General features: G+C 46.9%; 1 protein-coding gene across 2 annotated transcripts; it reads left to right on the plus strand.

Annotated features, from left to right (window-relative positions):
* Positions 1 to 4,594: 4,594 nt before the first annotated feature.
* SNRNP48 (small nuclear ribonucleoprotein U11/U12 subunit 48) lies at positions 4,595 to 12,241 on the plus strand. Of its 2 annotated transcripts, XM_068162012.1 has the most exons (9): positions 4,595 to 4,806; positions 4,881 to 4,994; positions 5,202 to 5,262; positions 7,152 to 7,226; positions 8,826 to 9,014; positions 9,892 to 10,013; positions 10,440 to 10,555; positions 11,489 to 11,647; positions 11,951 to 12,241. In XM_068162012.1, exons 1-9 carry the CDS (start codon positions 4,711 to 4,713, stop codon positions 11,988 to 11,990), a joined length of 972 nt encoding a protein of 323 aa, XP_068018113.1. In that variant the 5' UTR covers positions 4,595 to 4,710; the 3' UTR covers positions 11,991 to 12,241. The 2 variants fall into 2 exon arrangements, with proteins under 2 accessions (XP_068018113.1, XP_068018114.1); XM_068162013.1 differs by lacking the exon at positions 4,881 to 4,994 and having other exon boundaries at positions 4,599 to 4,806.
* Positions 12,242 to 12,526: the final 285 nt, after the last annotated feature.

The raw sequence follows: 12,526 nt of genomic DNA on the forward strand, positions 1-12,526 counted from the left end.
GTCCCTACTTTAGACACAAAGCCAGGGCAATATTTATACCTTGTATATACTGTTGTGCAGAACACAGAGGGTGGGACTGTGGTCAAGATATTGTTCTGTATTCAGTTGCAGAAGCACTTAAGCCATTTTTACAGGGAATCAGTGGATGAATGAACCTTTAGGCCCTCTTGGTAGAACAGGCCTCCTCCAATCCACAATCCCTCCTGGTGACCTAGCAGCACTGGATGTCTACCTAGCCCCTGTGTCTGCTGTGATCACCATGTGTTTACAAATCATACTGGTTTTGGCCTTTTCCACTTCCAACACTGCAGTCCAGTGTGTGTTAACCAAGCAGCTGCGGGTTGAGCACGCTTCGGGATGAGGTAGTTTCTCCACAGCATATGTCCTGGGGAAGTAATCTGCTGCTGCTGGACAGATTGTGCTCTGCTAGGCACTGGCTGCCTAATCCATACCTTTTGCTAGGCTAGATGGAGCAAACTTGATTGTAACTTTGCCAAACCTGTTGGGGTGGAGCCTAGCAAAAATCTGTCAGTGACAAAGCAGGCAGCTTCCATTTTAGTGTTTGAGTAGTTCCAAAAGTTTCTTTTCATGCTTCAACTTGCTTTCCCCTGCTCCCTAGTCTTTTCCCCATCTAGAAATGTGCATGCTGAACATGGTAAGGCCTGAAAAAAATCTGTCTTTACCAGAAGCATGTTTAAAAGAATAAATAATTTGAGCTTTTGCTTTCCCCTGCCTTGTTTCCAGGAGAAACTGTGAACACAATACATCTCTATGTTTGCATCTGACAGAAGGCCTGACAAATACAAAAAACTCTCTTCTCTTCCACTTTAGAGAAAAATTCCTTTTATTCAAGGAGTCACTATATTTCTAGATACCTATGTGGCTGCAGAAAGCCTGCAAAGTTTTGTCATCAGTGAAGGAAAAGACAAATACAAGCAGTGGGTGAGGAACGCTCCTCCCCATGTGATCTGTGTGGGGAAGGATTTCGTTGCTAAGGATGAGCCTCCCACTCCTGGTGGATACCCGTCAGAAAGGTTTGGATCACAAGATCAGTGTGCTTTCAGCATGGTTTCAGCCTGGCACTCCAGGGCAGTATCAAGTGGCTTTGTGGACTGTGATCACCAAACCTTTGTTAATGGTTCCTGCCTCAAGATGTGGTCCCAAGCTAGGTGGTCCCCTATGTGCCAGCAGCTGAATTATCTAGCAGTATAAATTCCATATGGAGGCACAAGGTGGTATGTTTAAAGGGCTCTCCAAGAGGAGTGTATGGGGTTTATGTTGGCATAACATATATACTATTTTCCTGTTGTACCTTCATCTTATGCTGCACTTCAGGGATGTTCTGCTGCACTGGGAGGATATCTGAGGCTAGTTCCCACAGAGACTTTCTCCAGAAATCAATATTACCCAGAAAGAGCCTCTAGAAAAACACCACACTACTGATGAGCTCGGCATTGCAGGACTGCAAATGGGCAGGGCCACACTCATATACCCGTTCTGGGAAGCTGCAACCAGATGACAGTCCTGTCTGGGAAAATGCAGCTGTAGAGTTTCCTCTTTTCTTCTCAGAAGGGACCATGGAGACTAAGATGTGTTAAATACTGAGATATGTTATTAACCAGATTTGACAACAAAGTCATAATACTGATAGGCTGCAGCCACTGCAGTGCTAGTGTGCAGGGGAAGAGATCATGCCATAGACTGGAAACAAGAACATGGGAAAGATGATGTAGCTGTTAAGTCTGTGGGGATCACACTCCTTATTTGATGCAAAACCAACATGAAGTGTGCCATTGCTTGGAAGGAGAAACAGTGCTGGGAGCTTTGGTAGGATGTCCTTTGTCTCTCATCAGTTTGCTCCTGAAAAGTTTGCAGCCAGAATATACAGTGATAAAAGAAGGATCAGAAAGATCTTAGCCCTGCTTTGTAGTATCTTGCTGTACTGTCCTTGATTTTCTTGTCAACCTATTTTGGAGGCTTAGCCTTAGCCCTGTGTTGTTCCAGGCTCCAGTGTGTTCTCTGCTAGTGCATCCATGAGACAGTTTACAAGACCCTGAAGAGGGTCCCCTCCACAGCCCAAGTACAGTGGATATGTTTCTGTGGGTCCCAGACAGTGGCCTATACACTATCTACTGATCACTCTGTCTCCATGTGGCAGTCTTGATTAGTCAAAGCAGGTCTCTGCTGCCCAGTGCAGGCGAGTTGTAATGTTACCTGGATGTCAGGGGGACAGACTTCCTAGCATGAGCTCCTGCCTAACTGATGTACTGTATCACAGCACGAAGGCTTCTCCTAGAGCTCTGGAAAGGAAAACCTCTATGCAGGTAGTTTGTTTCTCAGGCACTTCCCCAAACCCATAAAGGCCAGGAAAAAAACAAGACAGTATTTTTTGATTGTTTCATGATACCACAAATTGTTTTTATTAAAGATAATTTTGAATTATCCAAAATACTGTTGTTTAGTAGAGAAAACCACCATTCTGATGATGATTTTTAACTATCAATTTAATTTATAAGGAAAAAAAAAAAGCTTAATCTTAACTCTTAAAAAAATATAAAAATCTGCTTGGATACTTTGTGGAACTTGACTTTAATTAATTGAGAAGGAAAGGTATTTGCCAGTGGAGATGGTCAGAATAATTTTGCACAGCTGTTCTTCTTATTCTTTTGATGTACTGTGCTGATGTTAGCAAGCACACTCCAGTAAAGCATAGATGAAGCTGCAAGGGCAGCTGGGAAGTATTCACTGTAAGTGCTCTGTATCGTGTGAAGGCAAAGATCCTCAGGCAAACATAGCTAGAGACAGCAAATCTCCCAAATGGCTAAAATCCCAGCTGAGTCGCAAATGCACTGTGCAAGAGAGGAAGGGCTGTAATCTGCTAACAAAAGCAGATGTACAAGAGTAATTCTGGCAGCTACATCTGTCACGCTGCTTCCCCCCTACTCTGCCTTGTTAAGCCCACTCTTCCTTCTAGTCCTATGCGCTTTTCTCATAGGTGACAAAAATAGGCATGCACAAATGTCGATCGTGTGAAAGTTATTCCTTAGAACAGTAATTCTTTCCTCATCCTGCATTACAGTCTCATTGAATCCTAATGCCCCCTCTAGGGGAAGGCTCTCATAATTTTAGCCAAGTAATTGATACAGTAGAAATGAAGACTTGCTGACAAAAAGCAACTGTGCAAATGGAATTTGCAAGGACAAGACACTAATCTTCTATGAAAAACAGGTAAGGAGGTACACTGCTAACTAGATAAGGGAGTGAAGTGGCCTGAAATCAGACCACCCTCAGATATCACGAAGGATGAAAACAAGTGGCAAAATTCCAGCAAATTGTGTAAACTCAGTTATAAACTTTAAGAACTTGATGTAAGACTTCGGGAAATAATATGAATATGCATGACTATTCCAGGACATCTAGCATATATGTGTGTGCTTAAGAAATAAAAAGCGGCTACACTGTCTTGTTGGTGTGAAAGATATGAGTCTTCTTAAATCCAAACTTTGCAATAAAGAATGCTTGCCTTCTTAAACTTAAAACTGGAGTTCTGGATGATTGCTCTATATAGCAGAATTTTATAGCATCATAATGGGCAGGACTCCCTGGGGTATGTTACAGCCAGGCAGCTCCTCCTGCCACAGATCCCTGTGGTGCACGCGCATGGGAATGGTGCTGGGGAGAAACACAGGCGTCCTGATGCTGCAGTCAGCAGCCTGCTCTTCAAGGATCCCCTCACGTGGCAGGAAGCTGCTGGAAGGGCTGCCATCTGACACTGAATTCCTTGCACATCAGCTGGATGGCATAGAGCCTGTGGTTCCTCCTGCTCGTCCCTAACAAGCATGCACTTCTGTGTTCTAGCTTCTGCTCTGAAGCACCCAGGTAGGCAACAGCTGTACTTAGAAGAGAAACCAGCCCTTACTAAAGCTGGTGAGCGTCCAGACCTGTGTCTAGTGAAGACGAGCTGCCCTCTGTGTTGGCTTTACTCTCTCATGGCAAAAATCCCCAAGATTAGCAGGAAGGTCCCACTGCCCTCACAGCAGAATCACTGCTGCCTATCTCCTCTTCCCCAGAGACGGCATGGCTCAGGTCCCGTCCCACAGGAGGCCGGGACGAGACTGATCGCTGCCGAAACACGGGCTCGGGGACGGTCTCCGGCTGCGGGCGTTGTCCTCGGGCTGCCGGCCCCGACCGGGGAGCCCCAGCTGCAGAGCCCCTTCCGCCGGCGGTAGGAACCCGCTGCTGCAGGCGCCCGCAGAGCCTTGGCGTTCACGGCCGCCCTCACTGCCCTTCAGAGGCAGGGCGTGCCACCCAAGCACGATTTCGAGGAGTTTTGTGTATTTCTACCTCCCCGGCGGCCGCTTCCCCGCATCCCGAGGGGGCGGCGCGACCTGCGCGCTCCCGCGCTGGTCTTGCCTTCTCCCACCGGTAGGTGGCACCCTCTCCGCAACTCGCCGCGGGTCCTGGCGGCTGTCACGGTGACGCCGGCGGCTCCCTGCTCGGGAGTGACGACACGGGGCTGACAGCGCCGCGCCCTGCCTCCTCCTCCTGTTTACCGCCGCGGGCGGTCATGCTGTGGCGCCCCCGAGCGGTAGGTAGCCGTGGGGCTGCCGCCCAGCGGCACGCAGGCACCATGCCCTCTGCTCCGGAACCAGACGCTGCGCAAGACATAACCTCAAGCGTTCCCTCTGGCCGGAAGTGCCCTCAGTAAGCATGACTCTGGCTTCGCCCCGGCCCGGCCACGGGGCCTCGGCGGGCGGGATTCGCACGGCCACGGCTGCCTCCTGTGCCGTGTGGCTCAGGGACACGGTAAGATCGGCGGCGGGGGCTCCGCCGAGGGAAGCGCAGGGACGGGAGTGTCGCTGACTGTGCCTCTCCGGCAGGTGGAGTGGGTGCTCTGCCCCTATGACGAGCACCACCGCGTTCCCCGGGCGTCGCTGGAGCGGCACGCCGCGTCCTGCCGGCTCCGCACCATGGGCTACTCTGCCGAGGAGGAGGTTGGCGCCCGGGACAGCTGCGGGCGGGCTGCGGGATGGAGGTGGGGCTGGGGGGTGAGCGGGGAGCACGGGGCCGGCGCTTCTGCCCGGCCGGCAGCGGCAGGGGGGTGAGGGCGCTCACTGCCCGCGGCCACGCGTGGGCCGAGCCCAGAGCCGGCGTCGCTGCAGGCGGTGCGGAGGTCTTGACTGAGCCTCTTGATCTTGCAGGCCGAGATGTACGACTCCAGCTTCTTCTACCAAAACCTGAAGGTTCCTACCGTCACCGTGGGTGAGCGGCTGCGAGGCTTTTGCCTGATGGGGCCGACCCCTTGCCACCTCCCGAGACGGGAGCCGCTGGGGCTGAGGGGAGAGCGGGGCGGAGGCGAATGATGGTGGGACCGGTGGGACCGGTGGGACTGGTGGGACACTTGGAGGGTGGCGCAGAGGATGAGGGGCTGAGGGGAGACCCTTGGCGAGGCCAAGGGATAGCGCGGAAAGGAGGTTCCCTGGAGGAGGGGGCAGAGGATGGGGCTGAGGGGAGACCCTGTGAGGCAGAGTTTGGCTCCTCATGTTAGCACATTGCTGTCAGCTGTAAAATTCCAAAGCCTCCTAAAAGAAGAGAGTATTTGTCTACCACTCAGTGGATAAAAACACTGGCTTGACAGCTGCACCCAAGGGGTGGCTGTCAGTGGGTCCACGCCCCAGTGGAGGCCAGGGACAAGCGGAGTCCCTCAGGGATCAGTCCTGGGACCTGTCTTGTTCAACATCTTTGTGGGTGCCATGGACAGTGGCACTGAGTGCACCCTCAGCAAGTTTGCTGATGACACCAAGCTGTGTGGTGCAGCAGACAGGCTGGAGGGAAGGGAGGCCATCCAGAGGCACCTTGACAGGCTGGAGAGGTGGGCACAGGCCAACCTCATGAGGTTCAGCGAGACCAAATGCAAGGTCCTATATCTGGGTTGGGGCAATCCCAGGCACTGATATAGGCTGGGCAGCGACTGGCTTGAGAGCAGCCCTGAAGAGAAGGATTTGGGGTGCTGATGGAGCCACCAGTGTGCACTTGCAGCCCAGAAAGCCAATCACATCCTGGGCTGCATCAAGAGGAACATAGCCAGGAGGTTGAGGGAAGTGATTCTCTCCCTCTACTCCACTCTGGTGAGACCCCACCTGGAGTACTGTGTCCAGTTCTGGAACTCCTATTACAGGAGGGATCTGGATGTGCTGGAAGGTGTCCAGAGAAGGGCCATGAGTATGATTTAGAGGGCTGGAGCACTTCTTGTATGGAAACAGTCTGAGAGAGTTGGAGCTATTCGGTGTGGAGAAGAGAAGGCTCCGAGAAGACCTTTTGTGGCCAGCCAGTATCTTATAAGGGAGTCTACAAGAAAGCTGGTGAGGGACTTTTTAGGGTGTCAGGTAGTGATAGGACTAGGGGGAATGGAACTAAAATAGAAATGGGTAGATTCAGATTGGATGCTAGGAAGAAATTTTTCACCATGAGGGGGGTGAGACACTAGAACAGGTTGCCCAGGGAGGTGGTGGAAGCCCCATCCCTGGAGGTTTTTGTGGCTCTGGCCAGCCTGATCTAGTGTGGGGTGTCCCTGCCCGTGGCAGGAGTGTTGGAACTGGATGATCCTTGCGGTCCCTTCCAACCCTTAAGAATTCTATGATTCTATTTCCATCAGTGGGTTTATTTTCTCAACATTGTGCCTGGACTTAATTTACCTTTGTTATAATTCTGTCACTGTGTAATTCTGCTCCATAGGTCACTTGACTGTTTTAATCTTCAAATCCAAGGAGGATTTTTTTCCTCCTCTTAGGTTATTTTCCAGGTTCTTCCTAAGTTTTCCTTGCATCAGGTGCAGAAAATGTATTAAAATGCATGCTTAGAAGGTAGAAAAAGTGTCCCTAGATGTTGAGGGTACAGTACAGAAGAGAGTTGCAGAATAGACACATTTCTGCTTCGATATCCCCATAACCCAGAAATGCTTCCTTTTCTTAAATTTTCCTCCCTTCTGCTCAAATATGGAATAGATAAAAAATACATTTTTAGTTCAGACTTTCCCTTCCCCATACACAAACCTGCGGTGTTCAGTCTCATAATAGAGGTTGGGGGATGAAAACTAACCCTACCATGCACTTGTAAAAGTTCTGTGATATTTTTTTCTTCTCTGTTTGCAGATAAAGATCTACAGTTTCACATTGTTAAGCAGGCTAGAGCTCAAAATGTGAAAGAGGGAACAAGCTACAGCGAAGGTAAGTATCAGTCAGATACTGAGATGACTTCTTTAGCTCTGACATGGCATACTGCTCTTGTCTGTCCTGATCACAGTTTCCTTCATTCCACCTGGGAAGTGCTGTGGGGAATTTTTCAGATTTGTTTTTAGTATTCCTTCCCTTGAGTATTTTGGAGCATAACTGCTTTCTCTGCTCTGGACAGCTAGATAAGAGAATTTTAGCCTGTTGTGCTCTTCAGGACTGGAAAATCAACACTGCAAAATGCAGGAGTTTCTTGAAGTCCTTCACTTTCCATCCCACTACCTACACTTACACTTTCTCTGTGTGTTCTCTGATATTGCCCTATGGCTTTTTGTGGCCCAAACTCTTCTGCCTGTAGCCTTGTTTTTCATCTTATGCTTTTTCATGTTATGCTTTAAGGATTAAGTGTTAGACAAGAACCATATATGCTTTTTCAGCACTCCTCAGGTCAAAACCGAACAACCTGCATATGATGGTGATGCTGGGTTGTTTCAAGAGTTTGCATAAGAAATACACTAACACACACGGCACATACTGCAAATACGATGTTGTCCTTATGGCTCCTCTTCCTCTTCTATATCTTTAGTGAAAGCAGGATGTGAAAGATTGGCCAACTTAAGTGCTGAATATTCTAGAGGGGCAGTAGCTTTGCTGCTGTGAAGGCTCCTGCATACACCCTGTCTTACCTGCCTCTAGATGTGTTTCTATGGGATTGTGCCTTACAGGGACATGGTTTTGTTGGGGGGAGCAGGATTATGGAGGTCAGATCAGTTGTTACTGGGAATTCAGATGTTTGTGAGTAAGAGGTGTTTCTGCAGGCAATACCCTAGAATACTGCATTCCATATCCTTAGGGAAGTCACTTTGTTGCTGTTGCAATGGATTAAGAGTGGATTTAATGTTTGTTTAGAGGATATGTGTTGTAGCTGGGGAATGCTAAGAGTGAGTAGCAGGCTGGTCATTCAGGGAAAGAAGAGTGTGCAGGCACTGTGTTTTTGTAACTTTAATTATCTGCACTAATCTGGAGCATTTTGAAAAGTGCCTTTGCAACCCTCTTAGCTGTAGATGCCCATGGCAGTCTTTAAGCTCCTGTAGCGAAAGTGAGAATGTGAGACTGATTTCTGCAGTGCCCAGTCATCTAGATGCCTAGCAGCTTTCATTCTTGTTGGCAGCAGAACAGTTATTTTTCACCTAGAGCTTGACTGAAAATTTTAGGAGTAAGATAATGCCACAAGGCAGAGCCTGCAGCCTTTTCTCTCTTGTGTTAGCTTGCAAAGCAAGAGCTGAAATTGGTAGGACAATACAGTCCTATCATGATCTAATCACGTACGATCCTTCAAAACATATGAAACCGAGTAACTAACTGCAAGCAGGCAGGAGAAGCTATGCAGCCTGTGTGGGGTAGGGAGGGATTTGGGCCTTTCTTTTATCCAGTAATTTTTATCCTTTCAAATGAAGGACAAAGCCTCTTACAGGTGTGTCTGGGAAGGATAAAGACAGTATGGATGTTTATGGCATTGTTCGTTTGCTGAGCTCAGTGGTTCTTTCCTTTATAGTTATGCTGTTTTACTAACAGCAGCTGTTCATCACCTTCCAGGATCTTACTCTTCGCTGCCTGTAGAAGTTCCACAAAACCACAAACGTTTCACCTGTGATTTGACTCAAGCTGATCGCCTTGCTCTTTATGATTATATTGTTGAGGAAACAAAGAAACAGAGGTCAAGATCCCAAGTAACAGAAAATGACAGTGATCTGTTTGTGGATTTAGCAGCAAAAATCACCCAAGGTTTGAAGAATGATCTGTTGTTGAAGTTGTTTCATTTTGCACATTTAGTTAGATGAATTTTGTTGAAAGCCAAACCATTGCTTGTGCTATTTTTGTGAACAGTGCATTGTTCTTAAAAGCCACAACAGAGACTTGGGGCCAGAAAATGTCACTTTGGTATCCTTTATGTTGTTCTCCTGCTGAGAAAGCCTGTGTTCTGCTCTTGGCGTGTGTATTGTGTGTACTTCAGGGTATGGTCTTTACTGCAGCTGATTTCAGGTTGCACAAGGTTGCCAACTTACTGCTCAGCTTGGAACCATATTTATTGTAAGAGGTGATGAGATTAAAGATCACTTACGAGTAAAAGCTGAGCAAGAAAGGTTGGTAGCCATCTGATAGCTCTTGAGCAGTATACAAGTGCATATATTAGACTCAGGCTTCTCATCCCAGTTTGTAACTATACCAAGTGCAATATAAGCATAGAGGGTTATTCTGTGGGCCCTGCTGTGCCTAGGAGATAGTGCTTGCACCTGCAGAGCTAAATGTGTTACAGAATCTGGGACTCTCAGTCTTTGTGTCTTTCTGTAATACTGACTTCAAAACCAAGGCCCACTTTTGGTAAGCATTTGACCAAATTGCAAGCCCCTCTGTTGATTTGGATCATTGTTAGGAGACTACGATCACGTAACACACAACTGGTTGCTCCTTAAGTCCTGTGTAAGCAGCTAGCAAGAAGTTTGGAGGATAAACTTGCTAAATTCATAGTGGTTACTAAACGCTTCAGAAAGAACAGAGTATTTTTCATTTCAGACTTTGCACTAAAGCACCAGATGTGCATACCTGCAGGCAGTAGTATCCTGGTAATGACCATTGGTTTTCCTTCCAATTTCTGTGTCAGATGACAGTCAGAAAGGGCCGAAGTCCCATCTTGAAATTCTGGCTGAAATGCGAGACTACAAAAGGCGGCGGCAGTCCTACAGGGCTAAGAATGTTCACATAACAAAGAAGTCTTACACTGAGGTGAGATCTGAAAATAGTTTTTTACACAAAAGTGCTTATTGCATATCAGCAGAAAGAGTTATGTATCCTTTCAGGCAAAGTCTCTCCCACTTCCTCTACTCTGCCTTATAATTGCAGACCACAGAGGACTCTTCTGGTTTTTGGTTTGTTTCAGCAAGTTACAAATAACAGGAGCGTCTTTAACGGTTACATTTTGAATGTGAGAATGCCAGCAAGATAGAGTTGGCTGTCTTTTTTCAAATGATGCTATTAAAGTTTATGCTAAAATACCTATCTCTGCCAGTTCAGATACCTGATGTGTAGTGCTTGGGGGGTGATTTTTTTTCTTGGAGATGTTTACCTTCTGCTGTCTAGTTGCTAGTTCAGGCCACTGGCATGACATCCTGCTTTTCTTGTTGCTTGTTTTTAATATATCTCAATTTCCAGGTGATCCGGGATGTGATTGGTGTGCATATGGAAGAGCTCAGCAATCACTGGCAGGAGGAGAATAGGTTGGATAATGCAGAAATACGTGAAGGAGGGAAGTCAAAACCTTCAGGAAGGTATGTTGCAATTGACACATTCCTCAGGGATGTCAGCAGCCCGAAAGCCTGTAATGTCGTCTGTTACTGCTCTCTAAGAGGACATATACCAACCATGGCTGAGACATATTCACAGTTTATTTTATACTGATTTGGATGAGCACCTGCTCGAGAAGCTCTGTCTGCATGAAGGATGGGGGAAATGAGTTATCTTGCTTTCAGGGATAAAGAGGTAGCTGGGGAGCAAATGGCACTCCCTCTGTGTGATAGCTGGGGATAGAAGGACGCTTGAAAATACAAGTAATCCTTCCACTTCCCAGCCACATGACAGGGAATGCTGTGATAGGTACAATGAAATACCTCAGAGGAAAAGTTTCATAACTTACTAAATACAGGAAGCCTGTTCATAAAAACATATTTCTTCCTGTGTCAAGGGACAGTATGCATTCTTCACAATATTCATTGCTGAAACTAAAATGGAATCATGACCCAGTCACAGTTTACTTGTGCTTCAGGCTTTGAGATCAAGATGTTGAAACAAACTAAAAGGTGATACAGGAGGTGTTTGTTCATAGCATTAAAATGAAGGTCAGAGAAAAGGCTATACAGGAAGCCAGCAGTGCAGGGTTGTCCACCTGTCTGTAGCAGCTTAAGGCAGGTGGTTGAAGAGTTAGGGATTCAAAGCAAAACAGAGAGAACCCTTTCTACTGTTTCCTGAGCAGAAGTGATACATTAGAAATAACTGGATGGATTAAGTAGTGTGCACATTTAAGAGTGTGGACTTCAGGCCACTTTTGGGGGGGTATTGTATGTCTTAGGGAGACAGAGAGGCTTGATAACAGGTATGTCTGCTGTCTTATGCCATTAATAGGTCACTAAATTATAAATAAGTGTCACTGAAAACAATATTGATTGTAAAGCTATTGAATAAAATCAATAACTCTTCTTTTCCAGAAAGGAAGACAGGCGGTCAGCTTCAGTGGACTCACGGCAGTCTGGAGGAAGCTCTAAGGACACTGAACACACTAGACATAGGAGAGAGAGCAGCAGGAGTCCAAGTAAACGAAAAAGGAGTTGTGAAAGAGGCAGAGATTCTCGGAGGAAAAGAGAGAGGTGAGCACAGATAGTGACAGCTCGCTCCTGCTTGTGAAGCAGGTAGTCATGGCCATTGTCTGCGAGAACTTGGCATATCCTGTCCAGTTAAAGGTGGGCAGTATAAAAAGCCAGTGGCACTGCGTGAGAAGGCTTTGATTAAAAAAGCATGGGAAATAAACTGTCTTAAAGTAGTTTACTTAATGATTAAATTTAATGAGTGCTCAATTTTTCAAGTTTTGTGTTGGTTGGTTTGTTTTTTTCCCTTCAGATTGTGTCAGCCTGATCCTAACAGCCCCCATAATATTTGTGGTTTTGTTTCAGGGATGAAGACAAGTATCACAGCCATAAAAGAAGAAAGTAGGAACAAGACCCTGATTATTTTGTCACCCATTCCAAAAACTACTTGCACAGGAACTGTCATCACTGCTGTTCTGACAGGGACAGTAATGCTATGTGGTGGTATTACATGTGTTGGTGTTGCATCACTGCTGTGCTTGGAGACAAAACCAAAACAATGTTAAGGTCCACCAAGATGGAAGCAGCATACTATCAGGAAATGTGTAAATCTGTAACACTACTGCATTTATTAATAAATTATATTGATCTTTTCTATTTGTGTATAGCCTGTCAGGGCTGTAGGATGAAGTCTCTGAGAAGCTGTACTAATTTGCCTTCCTGGCCTGTATGTGGTGGATAGAGAGCGAGCCAATCCCTGGAGTCTAGGATCAATTACAGATGGAAAGGTCATGAAGACCGCTCCCTTCCTCCCCTCCCACCTGACCTTTTCACCCCTGGGGGCAGTGTTCAGAAAGACAGTACTTAACTGCCTAGTTACAGCGTACCCCAGAGGCAAGAGAGCAGATTTCAGAACTGTCTAACAGGCTAAAATGCCTTCAA

This window comes from Melanerpes formicivorus, unplaced genomic scaffold, assembly GCF_026170545.1.
Source record: "Melanerpes formicivorus ecotype bairdi unplaced genomic scaffold, bMelFor1.0.p_v2 SCAF_61, whole genome shotgun sequence".
In the NCBI taxonomy this organism is placed as follows: domain Eukaryota; kingdom Metazoa; phylum Chordata; class Aves; order Piciformes; family Picidae; genus Melanerpes; species Melanerpes formicivorus.

Bases quoted from the DNA above. Each gene is read 5' to 3' on its own strand.
- SNRNP48 (XM_068162012.1), top strand. From the start codon at position 4,711: ATGACTCTGGCTTCGCCCCGGCCCGGCCACGGGGCCTCGGCGGGCGGG. The intron at 7,227-8,825 runs GTAAGTATCAGT...ATCACCTTCCAG, and splicing joins GGGAACAAGCTACAGCGAAG to GATCTTACTCTTCGCTGCCT. The intron at 11,648-11,950 runs GTGAGCACAGAT...GTTTTGTTTCAG, and splicing joins TCTCGGAGGAAAAGAGAGAG to GGATGAAGACAAGTATCACA.